At 36.8% G+C, this 18008-nt stretch overlaps 1 protein-coding gene and 1 long non-coding RNA gene across 15 annotated transcripts in view; one reads left to right on the top strand and one right to left on the bottom strand.

Moving 5' to 3' along the window:
* The window catches only part of SGMS2 (sphingomyelin synthase 2), a 176864-nt gene extending 164992 nt beyond the window's left edge, over window positions 1-11872 (top strand). For all 11 annotated transcript variants that reach the window (XM_074396543.1, XM_074396541.1, XM_003929474.4 and 8 more), the window contains 3 exons: window positions 884-1037; window positions 6189-6355; window positions 7991-11872. In XM_074396543.1, coding sequence (XP_074252644.1) covers window positions 884-1037; window positions 6189-6355; window positions 7991-8194 — 525 coding nt within the window. In that variant the 3' untranslated portion in view covers window positions 8195-11872. The remainder of the gene's footprint in view (window positions 1-883; window positions 1038-6188; window positions 6356-7990) is intronic.
* LOC141584033 (uncharacterized) overlaps window positions 8102-18008 on the bottom strand; it is a 65036-nt gene continuing 55129 nt past the window's right edge. For all 4 annotated transcript variants that reach the window (XR_012516913.1, XR_012516911.1, XR_012516914.1 and 1 more), the window contains one exon: window positions 8102-8190. This is a non-coding gene — a long non-coding RNA (uncharacterized LOC141584033). The remainder of the gene's footprint in view (window positions 8191-18008) is intronic.

Here is an 18008-nt window from a genome sequence, read left to right on the forward strand (position 1 = left end):
AGCATTTTTCTTTGATTTTCTCAACCAATTTGCTTTGTACTCATCTGATCTGAACCCGCCATCCTATCTAGGCCCTTGGTAGTTCAGTATTCCAATTTTCTATGCCTACAGTTTTGACCAACTCCTTCCTGTATGATTAGATTTTGATGGGGTACACAGCTCTCCGGCCCCTCCCCTAGCCCAGCATTGTTTCTCATGTCATCACAGTGGCTTTGTGGGTCTGCTGCACCCTTGTCCAAAGTAGCTCTCTCAGCCTCCTGCCATAGCACACAGGCTATTTCTTTAGGGGATGTTTTTCCTAATCAAAGCTACTCATTTTTAAACCTGCCAGTACATCCCTAATCCATCATTTTCAAACTTATGTAAATTATTTAATGAGTTGCAGCTCCTTTTAATTGTAAATGTTTCGATCAGACATTAATACAGCTATATATCTGTCCACTTTAGGCTGCCTGCCTAATACAAGGTACCAATATACTATAGAGAATATTGGTAATGTGGTATGTAGCTGAATCAAATATTAACCATTCAAAACCCTCACTTCCCCCTGCAAAAAGGAAAGAAAGTAGCTTTGATCTGCTTTTTAGCAAATAGCTATGGTGAAGTCATCAGTTATTAATATTTTTAAAAGCTTTGCCCAAGGACACACAACCACTAAGACATATTATTAGTAACATATTGAATAATTTAAAACATGTCAATAAAACTTGCCAATAAATGAATAAAACCCAGTTTAAGGAGCTTCTCCTTGAATTCTTTTTGAATTTTTAAGTTAAAAAGAGAAAGAAAATCACAACCCGGTGACCTAAGAGTCACACAATTAGACTGAAACATGATTTTAGCCACTTGTAAATTCCCTTCTTAATTTTCTTATGTCATTCAGCTCAATGGAGACTCTCAGGCAAAAGTACAGCGAATTCTACGATTGATTTCTGGTGGTGGATTGTCCATAACTGGATCACATATCTTGTGTGGAGACTTCCTCTTCAGTGGTCACACAGTTACGCTGACACTAACTTATTTGTTCATCAAAGAATGTAAGTAATAGCCCATTCCCACTGAACTGATAGCTGTAGTGTGAGGGATCCCCGGACCTGAAATTGATAGGAGCCCTTATTCTCTTGGGATTGATAAGCTGTGAAAGAGACAGATGTGTGTGTGTATGTGTGTGTGTATATTTATGTTTATATCATTTCAACTAGTTATATGTGATCTGAACCTGAAGGCTTAAAACCTGACCCTGGCTTCTCTCTAGTATTTAACATGCCTTTAAAACATCTCCCTTCTTGGTTAGTACTTCTTAAGGTATGAAAAGCTATCTTACTATTGGAACTAATTGTTGATTTTATTGCAAAAAGGATTGGTACTTTCTAAAGACAGATGTAATGACCTTTGAATTATTTGTATGACACTTCCATTCTAGCATTTGAAATAATTCAGTTATCATGTTCCCCTTTTTAAAACATTTCCATGTCCCACTTTATTCTAATTTCATCATCCTCCAGCACTTTTCTATGCTTTCATCGGAGTCTTCATGGACCATTTTGCTAATACCAATCATTTCCTTCTCAAGAAGAAATGTGGAGGCAAGAAATAAAAATCTCTTTCTATATTTATATGCTTAGTTCACATTATACAAAATCCTTGGGTTTTCTAGTAGGTTTTATGGCAGAAGTAATTCCTTGTTCTTTGTAGAGTTGTACTGTTTTAGCTGCCCAGTAGATCCCATTTTTATATATTTCCGAGGTTTTGTATATTTAGGCCTATCACCTCAAAATCCTTTTGAAGTAATAATGCTTCTTCCTTTGTGTTTGCAAAGCTGGTCAGTGTTACCCTTCATCTTTAGTTCCAAGTTACCTCATGCCAGTGTTTTTTAGAGGTTTATCTTAATCCTCTTCATTGACATATTTAAAAGGAGGTCTTTCAGCAGAGAGCAGCAGAAAACAGCTTCCCCTCCCCTGTCCTCCTTGTTTTTCTCTCCTCTCTCGTCCTTTGTTAATCCAAAGAGGAATATCCTAATTGAATGGTGGTGTGGAAGTCATGAATTATCTTCAGGGTGCAGAAGTGAATTATTGCCCCTTTGATTACCTGGGATATTCGGTTTAAGTTCTGCTTTGAGGGCAAAAGTTCTCTGTGGTAGATGAGATCAAGTCTTTTTTGTGAGAACTGTAGCATCTTTTTGTTCCGTACTTTGTAGATTCTACATACAGATCTGCAGTAGGGAAAGTTGTGGGATACGTGTGGGGTCTTCATCATACTTGACTTAAAAGCTGAAGGCTCTGCACCTTTTCCCTTATTTCTATCCTCACACTCTTAGGGTGGTGGGGTGGGACCTGGATCTGTCTCTGCACCATCATCAGAGGATGGTCTCTTTGTTAAATTTAGTCACTCCATTTCTAATGTTGAGTTATTGGTTCTGGGGGATTGAGCAGAATTATATATGTTGCTATGGTTCTAACTCGAACTTTTGCCAAGGAAAGTTCCGTCAGTATGCTATGTAAGATCAGTCGTTTTCTAGTCCAGATGTACACTTGAGTTTAGGATCTTCTCTCTAATCTGAAGATCACAAAAAACTTACAAAAGAAGATGGGGATGAGGGTGGAGGTGGGGGAAGAGGTGCACTTCAGCGTGAAGGCACTGTAGGTTTAAGGTAATAAAAACCACTCCCAGGAAACTGTGATTCAGTTTTCTAAAATAACTGAAAACCAACTGATATTAACTGTATTAGTCTGTTTTCATGCTGCTGATAAAGACATAACCAACACTGGGTAATTTATAAAGAAAAAGTGGTTTAATGGACTCACAGTTCCAAGTGGCTGAGGAGGCCTCACAATCATGGTGGACGGCAAAAGGCGCATCTTACATGGCAGCAGAAAAGAGAGAATGAGAACCAAGCAAAAGGGCTTTTCCCTTATAAAACCGTCAGATCTTGTGAGACTTACTCATTACCACAAGAACAGTATGGGGGAAACCACCCCCATGATTCGATTATCTCCCACCAGGGTCCTCCCATAACACATGGGAATTATGGGAGCTACAATTTAAGATAGATTTGGGTGGGGACGCAGCCAAACCACATCATCAACAATAATAACAAATAGACAATACTTACTCTTTCCCAGTCACTATTCTAGGGTCTTGATGTAAATTAGCTCATTTGATCCTTTCATTCACCCTCTGAGGGCTGTACTATTTTTTCCCATTTTCCAGATGAGAAAACTTAAGCATAAAGGAAGTGACTTGGCCACAGTGCACAGCCATCATTTGGAGAGGCAGGTATTCAGGTTGAAGCAAGCTGAATCCAGAGGTTTTGCTCTTAATTTCTTGGCTCTGTTGAGAACTTTGGATATTCAAGCTGGTTGGCTCTACTGTATTGCCAAGGAATAGTCTACTTATCTATAAGCAGGGACATTGCTCGTTAGTGTACATTCTTTCACCTCAGAGCAACAGCAAGGCAACTTGTGATTGATTTTGTACTTTAATGAAGGCCACACAGTATGTAGAGACTTTTTTTTCCCTAAGACATTATCTTGACGAGAGGTTTCTAAAATTGTGTAAATTTACATGCAGCATGCAAGGAATACCATTCTGCTTTCTCCAATATTTGGTGAGAAACAGAAGGGCAAATCTGTAATACTTAAACTCTGTTTTATAGCCAGTTCTGTATGTAAGTAGAACATTTCATGTTTCTGTCTGTTTTTTCTATATAATTAAGAAAAACATTTATCTTCTAAATTATACTGTATGTTCTTGTTCTGCGTAAGTAGCGGTTCCAGTGGTTTCTTTGAAAAGTCTGCTTCTAGAATTAGATGCATGATTTATATATTTTTTTTACTTTCCTGCCTTTTGATCAGTTTGGACTCTTTCCTTGTTTGCTCTCTTGTCATGAGTAGATTTAAATTTAGTTGTGACAGCACATGAAAATGTGGCACCAGGACCATTTGGGGATTAGCAAGGGAGTGCTTTGTACAGTCGTGCAAATATTATAATTAGCGCGTAGGTTCCTGATGAAATTAGCCAGGAGAAATCAGACTAGCTGTCAGTGCCAAACAACTGGCTAATAGAGAACAGATTTTTGGGTTTTTACCTGGTTACCCTACCAAGTCCATTGTCTCTAATATTTTATGACCCCTAGGGCTAGCATCCCACACAGACGGTGAAGTTAACTATTATTTGTGTTGTAGTCTGGCTCATTGTTAACCCTATGGGATGAATGAGAAAGTAAGAGTATTACCATTTTTCCTTCTCTATTTCAAAACAGCTTCTATTCAATCTTTTCTTTGGGCCAGCCAACGCTCTGTTAATGAGTGGTGAGCCCAGTGTGGTAGAGCATAATAGGAAATACATTTTTATGAGAAAGTACTGCTGGGGTTTCCAGCCATTCCTAAAATCTCACTTGCAGTCCCATGAGTAGGAAAATGAAGATTCAGGCCACCTCTGTACCTACTTCAGCTTGGCTTCTTGTGAATAAACAAATGCAAAATGGTTCTAGTTTGCCCAAACATTTTGAATTTCTAAAGTAAACACCAGATGACCTGTAAGTAGGGAAGCAGGGTTGCTAAGAGACCTTAGGGAAGGGTAGGGTCTGAGGTGCTGGAGAATGCATATTTTGTGAGCCCTCCAGATTTCTCAATGTCGTTCAATTTTTAACGTCCTAAGCCTAACATAACAGTTATGGAGACTGGATCTGGCCCCAAAGACTGCAAGAGTAAGGCCTCTCCCATTACAATTCTGAGATTCCATGAGTTGTCTGCCAGAACTTAGTGGCAGAATGAAGTAACTGACAAGTAATAAGGAATATATTCAAAATTAGAAAGTCAGATTTTTAAAGGCAATACAGTTTTATTTTCTTACTGTTCCATTTGGGACAAAGAAAGCAACAGCTAATTTTAGCAAAAAAATCGTATCTGAATGATACCTGATTTGGTATTTCATTTAAAGTTCTGGAAATGGGCTGGGTGCAGTGGCCCATGCCTGTAATCCCAGCACTTTGGGAGGCCAAGGCAGGCAGGTCACCTGAGGTCAGGAGTTCAAGACCAGCCTGGCCAACATGGTGAAACCCTATCTCTACTAATAATACAAAATTAGCCAGGCATAATGGTGCACACCTGTAATCCCAGCTATTCGGGAGAATAAAGCAGGAGAATCATTTGAACCCAGGAGGCAGAAGTTGCAGTGAGCTGATATCACACCATTGCACTCCAGCATGGGTGACAGGAGTGAAACTCTGTCTCTAAATAAATAAATAAATAAAGTTCTGGAAATGGATCCTTTTGCTATTCAATCACCCTTCTACATGTGAAAGTAAATATCACTATGAATGTAAACATAGTTAAATACGAAATCAATTTCAGCTTATTGGACTTTTATTGTGAGCTAATACAGCTTTAAAATAAAACAGATCATCAAGTTATTAGAGATGAACTCTGGTTTCAATTATATTTGTCATTTAACACATCTGTGAGAAGAGGAGGACCATCATGTTTAAACCAGTGAGTGCCATAGTTGTCTCTTATAGCTGCTAAGTAGAATGAACTTTTAAGTGACCTTACTAGGAAGGCTGAGTCCGTAAGTGAATGGTCAGGAATCTTAACCTTTACAGAGGTAATGTTTTATAGTTGCTATTGGCAGTAACAGTATAAAATTGCTGAGAATCAAAATATTGCTAGCCACAGTGCCATTCCTTCTGACATGAACATGCTTACCCTACACATACTCCTGGAGAAATAATATAAATTTAGAACCTGAAATTACTCCTGCTTTCCGATTTCCACCCCCCTATTTTCATAGACAACCACCTCTCCTTTTGACCCCTACCATCTTTCTTTCCAGTGGGAAAGTGGCTCCTTTATGTGAGTCAGTATTCAGCAATTTCAACCAACCTAATAAGAAACAGTTCTGCTCCCTTTCTTATTAAACAGCTTATTCACATGGGCAAGGCCTAGAATGTTTAGTGTTACCAGCTTCCCCCGTGAATGACTATTACACTTGCTGCCAGGGAGCCCCTCTGCCTCCCTCCGACCTGAGCGGATCCTGGGCAATTCATAGTGACTCAGTTTAGGTTATCAGTTTTCTCCTTCTGGTGACTTCCTGATCCTGGGTTATTCTTCTTAAGGTCATTAGGACAGACTGCAGTCATTAAATTTATCTCTGGGAATCTTATTAACTCTAATTTTTCTACTGTCCAGATTCGCCTCGTCACTTCTGGTGGTATCATTTAATCTGCTGGCTGCTGAGTGCTGCCGGGATCATCTGCATTCTTGTAGCACATGAACACTACACTATTGATGTGATCATTGCTTATTATATCACAACACGGCTGTTTTGGTGGTACCACTCAATGGCCAATGAAAAGGTGAGAGCAGTGAAGATGCTTGGATACTTTCTTTTCTTTTAATGCAGTGGACCCTTTTTATGTTGTGCAGTTTTAGATAGCTTAATGGGGATAACTGATGTTGCCACTCAAATGTGTGGCTTAGGTCCATTCACTTAAACATATATCCATTAGGGTTTTTTAAAATAAAGCAAAGAACTTCACAAATGTAAATGCCATTTATGGATTAAAATGCCATAAGGTTATAGAGCACAGTGTGTTACTAATTCAGGTAATTTATACTAGAATTGAAGAAATATATGTACTAAATTAAAATTTAGGAAACTTCTCTGTAAAAGCATTGTAGTGCAGCTGAATAAGCCATAATTTCTGCCTTCAACTTAAATTCATTTTAAGGAGAAGGTAACATGTTTTTTTTTGTTGTTGTTGTTGTTGTTGTTGTTGTTGTTTTTTTTTTGAGACAGAGTCTTGTTCTGTCACCCAGGCTAGAGTACAGTGGCACAATCTTGGCTCACGGCAATCTCCACTTCCCAGGTTCAAGCAATTCTTGTGCTTCAGTCTCCCAAATAGCTGGGATTACAGGTGCATGGCACCATGTCTGGCTAATTTTTATTTTGTATTTTTAGTAGAGATAGGGTTTCACCATGTTGGCCAGGCTTGTCTTGAACTCCTGACCTCAAGTGATCCTCCAGCCTTGGCCTCCGAAAGTGCTAGGATTACAGGCATGAGCCACTGCACCCAGCCAGTAACAGCTGTTTTTTTAAAAATCACACAAAATAAATAGCTTATGAATGACTGGATTTGGTATATCCTTGGTGATAATGGTGCTCTCTGGCTTCCCTTCTGATTCTTTCTCGTTTGCTCCTGCTGCTTTCTTGTTTCCAGATACCTTTTTCTTTCTTCTCCCATTCATACTTAAAGAGCTAGTTCAAATGCCACCTCTCCTGAGAAGCCTTCTCCAACTCTTGGTCTCTTCCTTGGTCCCAAGGCAGAATTATTCCTCCCCACCTCTGTTTTCTCCTAGTCTTGGTCTATATACCATGGCTTACTTATCTTTGAATAGACTTGCCATATTGTCAATTTGGAGAATTTGTGAGCAACTGATATATGGCATTTCCAAATCTACATCCAACTCTTGGTGTCCACTAATAAATGCTCTTTCTCTGGATTACTTTATTTCTCTTTGTAGCTCTGTTTCCTATTTTATAGTCTCCTATTTCCATCTTCCTCCTTACACTTCCATCTAGATGACGACTGACACCACTGAACCAAAACTTTTATCTTTCCTCTTAAATGTGTTCAACCTTCTGAGCTTTTCTTTCACTCCTTGACTTGCTTGGCACCTAGATTTGATCACTCACACATCCTGAAAATTACTCCTCCGGAATAATTTTGACATCCATTCCCTGAGTCTCCATTCTTACTAGAATTGCAGGCAGAAGAAATTGCATGAGCCACAAAGGAAGGAAAGACATCTAGGTGTGTTAGGGGACCAGAGTCATGATAGATTTAGGGAAAGGACATGAAAATCACTACTGCCATGTGATCTGAATTCTGGTTTTCCCTAGGATACAGTGAATGACAATTTAAGAAAATAATTACGCTGCAAATCAAGAAAGATATGACTCATTTTACTTTTTTGTCTACCGTTTGCAGAACTTGAAGGTCTCTTCACAGACTAATTTCTTATCTCGAGCATGGTGGTTCCCCATCTTTTATTTTTTTGAGAAAAACGTCCAAGGCTCAATTCCTTGCTGCTTCTCCTGGCCGCTGTCTTGGCCTCCTGGCTGCTTCAAATCATCATGCAAAAAGTATTCACGGGTTCAGAAGATTGGTGAAGACAATGAGAAATCTACCTGAGGAGCAAAACAAAGGCATCAGCTCTTACACCAAAAGAGTTAACGCTGTAACCAAAGGTATAGTTTTGTTTTTTATTTTAGGAGAACTGACTGGTAAATGAAGAAACGGACCAAATTTTGTGTAAATGATTAGAAGAATGAACAAAGTATTACCCTCTGACTGGTTTTCTTCTTCATCCTGAGAAAGATACATTCTCTTGCAGCTCTTCATTCATTGGTGACAAGCCCCCACCCTGGGACTTTACTAATGAGCTTGTTAAAGAGGTGCCAAAGAACATATTCCTCCTTTCTTTATTCTTTGTCCACTGAGACCCTCTGCTTCAGAATTTTTTCAGGATATTTTTCCTCTCAAGATCAGAAGAATGTGTTAATATTTTAAATAAAATATCTGGACATCTACAGCCACTGTGTAAATAGAACAACCTAATGTCGAGAGTGGTTTTTAGCGTTAGGTTTAGCAAGGGGGAGATCGGTGGGTTGTGCATCAGCTTTGGGTGAATTTTGTTTCTACCCTGTCATGGGGAAAGTTCGGATTGAGTCGGGAGTGCATACTGCTGCTGCCACCCTGTGTGCAGCACTTTAAATTTTTTTGTTTTCTTTTAACAGATCATTTTATCTTAAAAAGGAAAGATGATCCAAGTAAACATGAAAGCATTTGACACACCCCACAGATTTTACGTGTGTATAAATGTTTCACTTTAAAATCTCTATGACAGATACACAGGAAATAAGAGGTTGTTTCTGCTAATGACTGGCCGTTGAGTATACACATAGATGCTGTCTGCCTTGTAAATTTGGATCTGGTACCCCAGGGCGGTCAGTTCTTCTAGCACAGCTGAAAACATGTGTGTCAACTGAGGCTCATGCCACGTGGGAAATGAGCCTCTTTCCCTTCCAGGTCAGGCCTTGGTGTGAGATCAATTTTAGGGCTCCTAATTGGAGTGCAGAAATATATTTCGTCATGATTTCTTCCTTTTTATGGTTGTGGTTTATGGAAAAACCAAGATGGAACCTGAAAGTTAACGTGTCCTTGCTTTTAGCAAGAGACTCAGCTTCTCATAAACTAGTACTAGGGACATATGCCACAATTTAGTAATTTTACCCTGTGAAAATGATAACATGGTGCTGCACTATAATATACCCTCAGAATCAGTGTGTGACAGCTACACAGTAAAGGGGGATAACTGTTTCTAAATTTCTCTAAGGTGATGCCAAAAAATAGATTTTAAAACATTGATCAGATTTATGTTATCAGATTTAGTGCATTATTTAATGCTATTGGATCTTTTGAACAATTCCTGGCTTCATTTCTTAACTACTGGAAGGTCAATTTGCAAGACTTCTAGAAACCTTAGAAAGTTTTAAGGTTACAAAATTATTAACACTGGCAGAGGGTAGAGAGGCCAGTGCAGGCAGAAGGAGGCAGTATGTTTATATTGAAGGTGAAATTTTTCTTTCATTTAGAATGGAAAACATCCCCAAATTTATCATTATAAACCAGTCAGCCTTTATTACACAAAATTGACCTTTAAATTGCTTGTGAAAAGCACAATACAAATCGTTCAGAAGGGTCAGCATCCTTTGGTGCTAAAATCCTGTGTATGTTTTCAGAATGGCTTTTTCTGTGTGTCATAGAATAGTCACTAAAAAAAAAATAGTTGAATTTAAAGTCATGAAGCAAGACTCTTTAATTCTGTTATTTTAAACAAGAATTAAAACTCCAAACATCATTGGCAGGCTTGGAAGCACAAGGAATTTTCTAGTATTTCTTATTAAATACACCAATAATAAACACATATCTAGTTTACCTGATGAGTTTAGACATAATTCTATATAATGTTCACTTATGTTCATTTATTAAATAGCAATACTTGTGCGAGAACAAGGTGTTCTGCTTGAAAACACTGATTTTTAAGTTCCTGTTACCCAATGATGAGGAAAATCATCTGACACAGAAGCCTGGGTTTTGCTCTCTGAATGTTAGTATTTTCATTGAGCCTCTAATTCAAATAAAACAACCTGATACACCTTAGAGCCTTATTCAGCTGTGTCTGGATAACCCACTTTTCTTCTACTGAATAAGGAAAAGTGTTTAAACTTAACTTTAAAAACCCATTGTGTACCAATTACTACACACCATTGAAACCGTAAGCCTTGTATTTTAGTCAAGTAATCCAGTTTTTTAATTTAAAAAATCACCTTTTAAAGAACTTTAAAGACACCTATGATGCCAGCGTGAACAATGCTGCTGCTATGTCATTGAAATCCATGGTTTGAAAATAAGGGTGAAGGAGTCAATATTTCAAGATGGGGAAACATAAAATAAATAGTAAAACCCATTTACATGCAGGAAAGCACACTTGAGCTTCAACCCAGCGTGCCACTTTGGGATATGAAACAAGTATGATCTTGCCTTTGAAATGGTAAATGTTTGGAGCACCTGTTCTTTGCCAGTTAAGATACATATTATCCTTGTTTTTTCTGAGTCTGTGCTCCTGTTTGAAGCTTTTCCTGTAATTTAGGTTGTCTGAGAAATACATATAATATGTAATTCCTATAGAGTATACCACATTTTTTTGTAAACGCTTTCAAATGAAGATCCTTCAGATTCTACTTTTTGCACTCCTCCACTAGATCTGAAAATAAAGCATCCTTCCCTGAGTCCACTTGAACTAATTGTGAATTTGTTACTTAATTTACTGGCATCTTGGGAAACAAGTTTTGCTGTGGAAGGAAGGCTGTTTTGAGAATGAGCATCAAGTCTACTCTGGTTTGTGGGTGACCCTGCATTCGGGTTCGTTGCTGTATTACCAGTGACCCCTTGTGGCAATACACTCTATAACTTGGAACGTAAACCACTTTTAAAATGTATTTTCAAGTTTTTAAAAGGCATTTGATTTTTGTTATGTTTGCTAATAATCTGAAAATTTCATGTGAAATGAATTATTTTAAAAGAATTTTAAACCTTTCCCAAAGGTAAAATATGCTCAGATTATCTAAGGATTTGTAATTCTAACCTTTTATCCATTTGATCAAGGAAAATTTGTAGAAGATTTTTACCTCTCATGATCACAATCATTACTGTCTCCCTTTATAACTACCTATATTTTGTTTACTTTGAAACACCAAATCTGTTGTCTTGGTTGTTTTTTGTTTTTTGTTTTTTTTTTTACATGATAGAACTCATGCAGTTTTCTTTTTTAATTAAAAGTTCACATCTTGCCCCTCAAATAGTTTGACCATTTCTTTCTTAATTCTTTTTTGTTTTTGTTTTGCACTGTAAAACTGATTAAAACTTTAAGCCAGTCTTAACACACTAGCATCTGTAGTGTAAGGAATTGTAAGAAGGAATCTCTTAATAAATGAGTTTAAATGTTTAAATCAAGCATATTATAAGTTATATGTCATGTGTTGAAGGCTTTTTTCTATTAATATATGTAAAGATTTTTGGTATTTTTGTTTTAAGTGTCCTTGTGTTGCAATAATTTAACTCCTTTAACTCAGTTGCTAAAAATATTTCTTCTATTAAGAAGTGCTCTTGACTTCAACACCCAAACACTGAAAATCATGTCAATGGTACCCAAAGATAACTTTTTATACAGATATTCACCTTATAAGTTCTGATATATTTTATTACTCATTAATATATGCTGTGTTCTAAATAAATCATGAATGAGCAGAGTGCTTTATTGTGGAATTATTTAAAAACTGTCCTTTAAAAGAAAAAGAGGAAACTATGAATACAAACTAATTTAGTTGCCAAGTTGGAATTCATTATTTAATTTGCTTCCTATGCAATGATTAATGCTGCAAAATGTATGGTTATGTTACCGTATATTCACAAAAGAAATATTGTTACAAGATTTGAGAGGTAGCCAATTGCATTCTTTTGGAAATTTACTGTACTGTTTCCATGTGTTAAGTGCCTTGTTGTAAAGTAAAATTTTAAGTCTAGAATTCATTATTTTCCTGACATATATTTTTCATTATGATATCTACTGTATGCTATTGTGATAGTTTTATGAAATGCTTACATTTAAATCAAATATGTAAATTTCAGAAGCTCTTTTCTCCTGCCCACCAGTACCTTAATCATTGGTTTATCATATTGTATTTGAATTCAGGTTCCTTTTCTGATAAGGAGGAAATTTGTTTTTCATGCTTGTGATTTTGTGTTTGTAAACATTTCAGGAGGAATTTAGGAGTGTAACTATAGTTTATACTTCTAAAATGTTATCTTACATTTACATTTTTAAGTGCCTAATTGTTAAAACTCAGTTATGTTTCTCTTCTAAAGAGGATATGTGTACTTGGTTTATAATCTCTTTGGTTTTGCTTTTAAAAAAATGCAAGAGCCTATACTTTGTATTTACCTAATAAACCACAGTGACATCAACAGTCTTTTCAAAATTAGCATTACTGTTTCTTTCCATTTACAAAATGTATCATTTTTAAAAGAGGTGTAGTTTTAGAGTACTTGTTAAAGTTGCAAAAGGGATATTTAAGCAGTATTTTGAAAATAATAACCTTCAGTTAATGGATTTAAGGTGAAAATAATTCAGAACGATACAAGGTCATTCATGGAGAAGAAAATAATCACTTACACACGATGTTGATTTTCATTGTTCACAGTAGGACAACGTTACTCATGAAAAGCAGACCCCTTTCTGTCACTCAGTCTTCTCGTGCCTTCACAAGGCAGAAGCCTAGGGTAATGTCCTCAACTGGAGTTTACTAGACATTGCAACAGCAGGATGCAGTAAGTTGGTTTTGGACCTGCTGATGACAAATTCCCCTCCCCCAAGATAAATTTTGTAAAAGCAATTCAGTGGGGTGAATAGGATAAGATAATAAGGCTCAAAGAGTAAGTTACAGGAGATAGTCCATGCTTTATCCCTTGGATTATCTAGAAATGAGACAGCATAGATCAGAATAGTTTTTCTGCCACTCCACTCAGATCTTGGATGAAAAGCTCATCACAGTGATGTTCTCATCATCCTGTGGAAACACTGGCATGCTGATTTTGCTGGCCATATGGCTTCAAAGGCTGCCCTTATCTAGAACGCATGGTGCAAGAAACTAACATGAACTCTTGTTTATTATGCAAGGGACTAACAGGAACTTTTACTAATGGACTAATTCATTCTGGGTTCCATTTGTTTTCTTCATAGAAAAGCTCTTGAGTGTGCCTCCTATGAGAGGATAAAACTCTCTGGGCATTTAAAGTGCTGTGGATAGTGAAGTCTTTTAAAGTAGTAACTGTCTCTTACTCCAATAAGGAATCAAGAGGAACTTTACAACTGTAGTTTAAAGTGGCATTTTCAATCACCCTAATCATGGGCAAATTTCTTAAGTAACAAAACTGCTTAAATGAAAAGAATGATTATTCATGCTTGGTTTGAGACCTCTACCTCACAGCTGTTGATTTTAGAATCTGAGTGTAGCGGTGTGTCCAGGTTTTGCCACCAGGATTAGATTCACGAGTTTCACTATAAAGTGAATTTAAATCTGTTTACTTCAACCCCCGATCCCATCCCCACCACATTTAAAGATAGAAAAGTGTCATCTATATGCCTATTTAACCACGGACTCAGCTTCAAGTCTGTAAGGTTTGTTGATTGTAGGTCATTACAGCCTTGGCCCCGGGTAAAGAAATTCAATTGTATAAAATATATGCAAGTCTTATAAAATGTTTGTAAGTTTTAGGAAATATTGGTCAGGGCCTTCATAGCCAGCTAGATATTCCAGAAGTAGAAGTGAATTATTTTTCTGAATGCTTTGTCACTGAATGTTACCATTCTTTTCTATTTAATATTTTAGCAAAATCACAAAAGACATCAAATTTTATCTCATCCAAAGGTTGGGAGTGGTAATGTGTGTCATGGGCCCTGAGCATCCATCTAGCACATTTTTTGCTGGGCATGCTGAGTGCAAGGCCCATACTCCTGTTACCCAGGCCATTTCTCAGGATTGTGTTTGCAGAAAGCAGTGTTAAGAAATCTGGTAGCATATCACCCTGAATAAAGAGAAGGGGTTTTTTTCCTGTTTACTCTAAAGCAGTAAAAACACCAAGCTCAGTGGTCCTCAGCTGAGGTGCCAACCCACTGAATATGTAGCATCTGCCTTGTCTTGATGTCTCCAAGCCATCCCCTTGGGATTTGAGAGACAAGGGAACCAAAGGGACCACGCTGACACTTTGGCTACAGCTGTGCTATGAGTAGTGAAGTCCTTTGTCTCTGACTCTGGACTCTTGTGTCTTCTCCCAGCATCCAAGGAAAGACCATCCATGTGGGCTTGTAAGTCAAGTCATAGATGCTTCCCAAACTGACATGTAAATTCTATTTTCTTCTAATGTATAAGAATATCAGAAGTGTAACACTGTATTACTAATATAAGTTAGGATAGTAATGAATTATGTACTACTATGCATGTGTATGTAGAGATATATAATGCACATTTAATTCATATGTGGCACCTGTAATCAAACATAACATTTTACAGTTAACACTTGACATTCTTTAATCTTCACAAAACCCTATGAAATAAGCAAGGCAAGAGAAGGTGACCCCATTTTATGAGATGAATGGGTTCCTAAATGGTAGAGCTAGAAGTTGAGTTTTGTTATTGTGGGCTATTGCTTGCTGCCTCCCTGTCATAATCACTGTGGTCACCATCAGTTTTGTTAGGGTTTTGTTATTTTTAAAATAAAGGTCATGGTCTTTATTCCCTTATCAGGAAATTAGTTTCAGAAGCAAACTGTCCTTGGAACAGGTTCTTTGTCACATGCTACAGATTTTTCTTAAAATTGCAATTTACTAAATTTCAAAGGGAGAAAAGTTGGCTTCTAGTACAAAATGACCTTGAAGGCGAAAGAATCCTCACGTGTCTGAGTCCACAAGTTTGTTAGAATAAAGCAAACACACTGTTAATGAGTTTTAATGTCTTATGCCTAAGATTATGCTTCTAAAGCCCCCACTCTGCCAGCCTTTCCCACATTGTGTACACTAATCAGACACTTGAATTGTTTTGCCATAATCTCTCCAGAAACTTCCAGAAAAGTGAATAATGAATTGCTAGTGTGGAGATGTCTTTTTTAAGAGAAAATTTCATTCTATGATGCCATTGACTATGGGATTAAGAGTGATCCTGTTATGCCAGTCCCAAGTATTAGGTTGGTGTAAGAGTAATTTCGGTTTTTGCCATTGCTTTTAATTTCAAAAACTGCAGTTACTTTTGCACCAACCTAATAACTATAGCTGATCAATCACAGTGGCACAATATGTTTAGTAACATCCTGTACTACCAACAAAGTTACCAGTGAAAAGTATTTCACCAATAACTAGTGAGGTGATTTTCTAATAACCTGCCTCTATGTGGGAGACAATATCAGAGTTTGGGCAGTTCTCAGAGCATTTTGAGATTAAATTATACTAGAGTTCAGTTCAAAAACAAACATAACTGTTCAATGTTGTTTTGCTGTATAGCAGTCTATCCAAAAGAAGTGGTGACAAGTCTTCTCCTGGAGCTATTTAAAATGAAATTGCCTAAACTGAAAAAAAAATCAAAAATATGTGGAAATTAACCAACACACTTAACAGTGGAACAAAGAAGAAACTGCAAGGGAAATTTGAAAATAATTTGAGACAAATAACAAAAATACAGCATACCAGAAAACTACGAGATTCAGCAAAAACAGCACTGAATGAAATGTATAGCTGTAAATGCATACGTTTTAGAAAAGAAGAAATCAATAATGTAACTTTAGATCTTAAGGGACTTGAAAAAGAAGACCAAATAAAATCCAAAGTTAGCAGGAGGAAGGAAATAATAAAGACAAGAGCAGAGATAAATAGAGAATAGAAAAACAACAGAGAAATCAATGAAATGAAAGTTTGTTCTTTGTAAAGAGCAAGGGAATTGACAAACCTTTAGCTAGATTGCTTAAGAGGAAAAGGCGGCTCAAATTACTAAAATCAGAAATGAAAATGGAGATATTACTACTGATTATACAGAAATAGGACTATAAGATTACAATGAACAAATGTACACAAAACCTACGGGTAGTGAATCATGAAGCAATAGAAAATCTAAATAGACCTCTAATTAGCAAGGAGGTAGAATGGGTAATCAGAAACTTTTCAACACACAAAAACCCTGAAACTTGACTTTGTTGGTGAATTCTACTAAACATTTAAGGAAAAAGTAGCCAGACATGGTTGGGACCTGTAATCCCAACTCTTTGGGAGGCTATGGTGGATGGATCACTTGAGCCCAGGAGTTTGAAACTAGGCTGGGCAACATAACAAAACCCCATCTCTAAAAAAAAAAAAAAAAAAAAAAAAAAAAAAAAAAAAAAACTGGGCGTGGTGGCACGTGCCTGTGGTTCCAGCTACTTGGGCACAAAGGAGAGGACTGTTTGAACCTGGGAAGTTAAGGCTGCAGTGAGCTATGATCACACCACTGCACTCCTGCCTGGGCAACAGAGCAAGACCCTCTCTCAAAAAGAAATAAATAATACAAATCCTCAAACTTTTCCAGAAAGAGGAACACTTCCTAATTCAGTCTATGAAGCCAGAATTGTCACCACTACCAAGGCCAGACAAAAACACTACCAAAAAAAGAAAAAAAAAAAAATTCAGACTAATATCCCTTATAAACATTGGCATGAAATCTTCAACAAACTACTAGCCAACTGAATTCAGCAGCATATCAAAAGGGATATATAACAAGACCAAATGAGATTTATTCCTGAAATGTAAGGATGGTTTAACATGAAAATCAATCAACATAATACACTATATTAACTGAATGTTGGGTAAAAAGGACATGATCATTTCAATTGATGCAGAAAACGCATTTTACAAAATTCAAAATTCTTTCATGATAAAACTAAACAAACTAGGAATAAAAGGAAGTTAACATAAGCAAGTTATAAAAAGCCAGCTAACATCATGCTCAGTGGTGACTGAAAGCTTTTCCTCTAAAAGGGAAATGTTAAGAATGATCAGGAACAAGTGAAGAATGCTCAGTTCTCCACTTCCATTCAACATAGTATTGGAAGTTCTTGCCAGAGCAATTAAGCAACAAAAAGAAATAAGAGGCATTGAAATTAGAAAGGAAGAAGAAAAATTAACTATCCGTATATGACATGATCTTATATGTAGAAAAATAAAAATTCAACAGAAAAACTTGTTTAGATTTCAAATCATGAGTCTGAATGAAAAATGAAAAGTTAAAAATTTTTAAACTGTTGTATCTAATGAATGTATTCAGCATATCTGCAGACAAAGCAATTGTTTCTATACACTAAAAATGAACAGTCTGAAAAGGAAATTAAGAAAACAATTCTGTTCATAATGGCATCAAAAGAATAAAGTACTTTGGAATCAGTTTAACTAAGGAGGCAAAAGACTTGTGTGCGAAAGGAACAAAGCATTGCTGAAAGAAATTAAGATCTAAATAGATGGAAAGACAAGGTCAGGAGTTCAAGACCAGCCTGGCTATCACGGTGAAACCCCATGTCTACTAAAAATACAAATATTAGATGGGTGAGGTGGTACACACCTGTAATCCCAGCTACTCGGGAGGCTGAGGAAAGAGGATCACTTGAACCTGGGAGGCAGAGGTTGCAGTGAGACGAGATCACACCACTGCACTCTAGCCTGGGTGAGAGAGTAAGATTCCATCTCAAAAAAAAAAAAAAAGGATTTGTGGGAGAACAACATGGAAAATTTTAATGATATATTTTACTCATATTTATAAATTTGTAAATATATAAATAGAAATATAAGGTTTAGAAATACATATATAAGACT

Source organism: Saimiri boliviensis, chromosome 3, assembly GCF_048565385.1.
Source record: "Saimiri boliviensis isolate mSaiBol1 chromosome 3, mSaiBol1.pri, whole genome shotgun sequence".
NCBI classification, from domain to species: Eukaryota; Metazoa; Chordata; class Mammalia; order Primates; family Cebidae; genus Saimiri; species Saimiri boliviensis.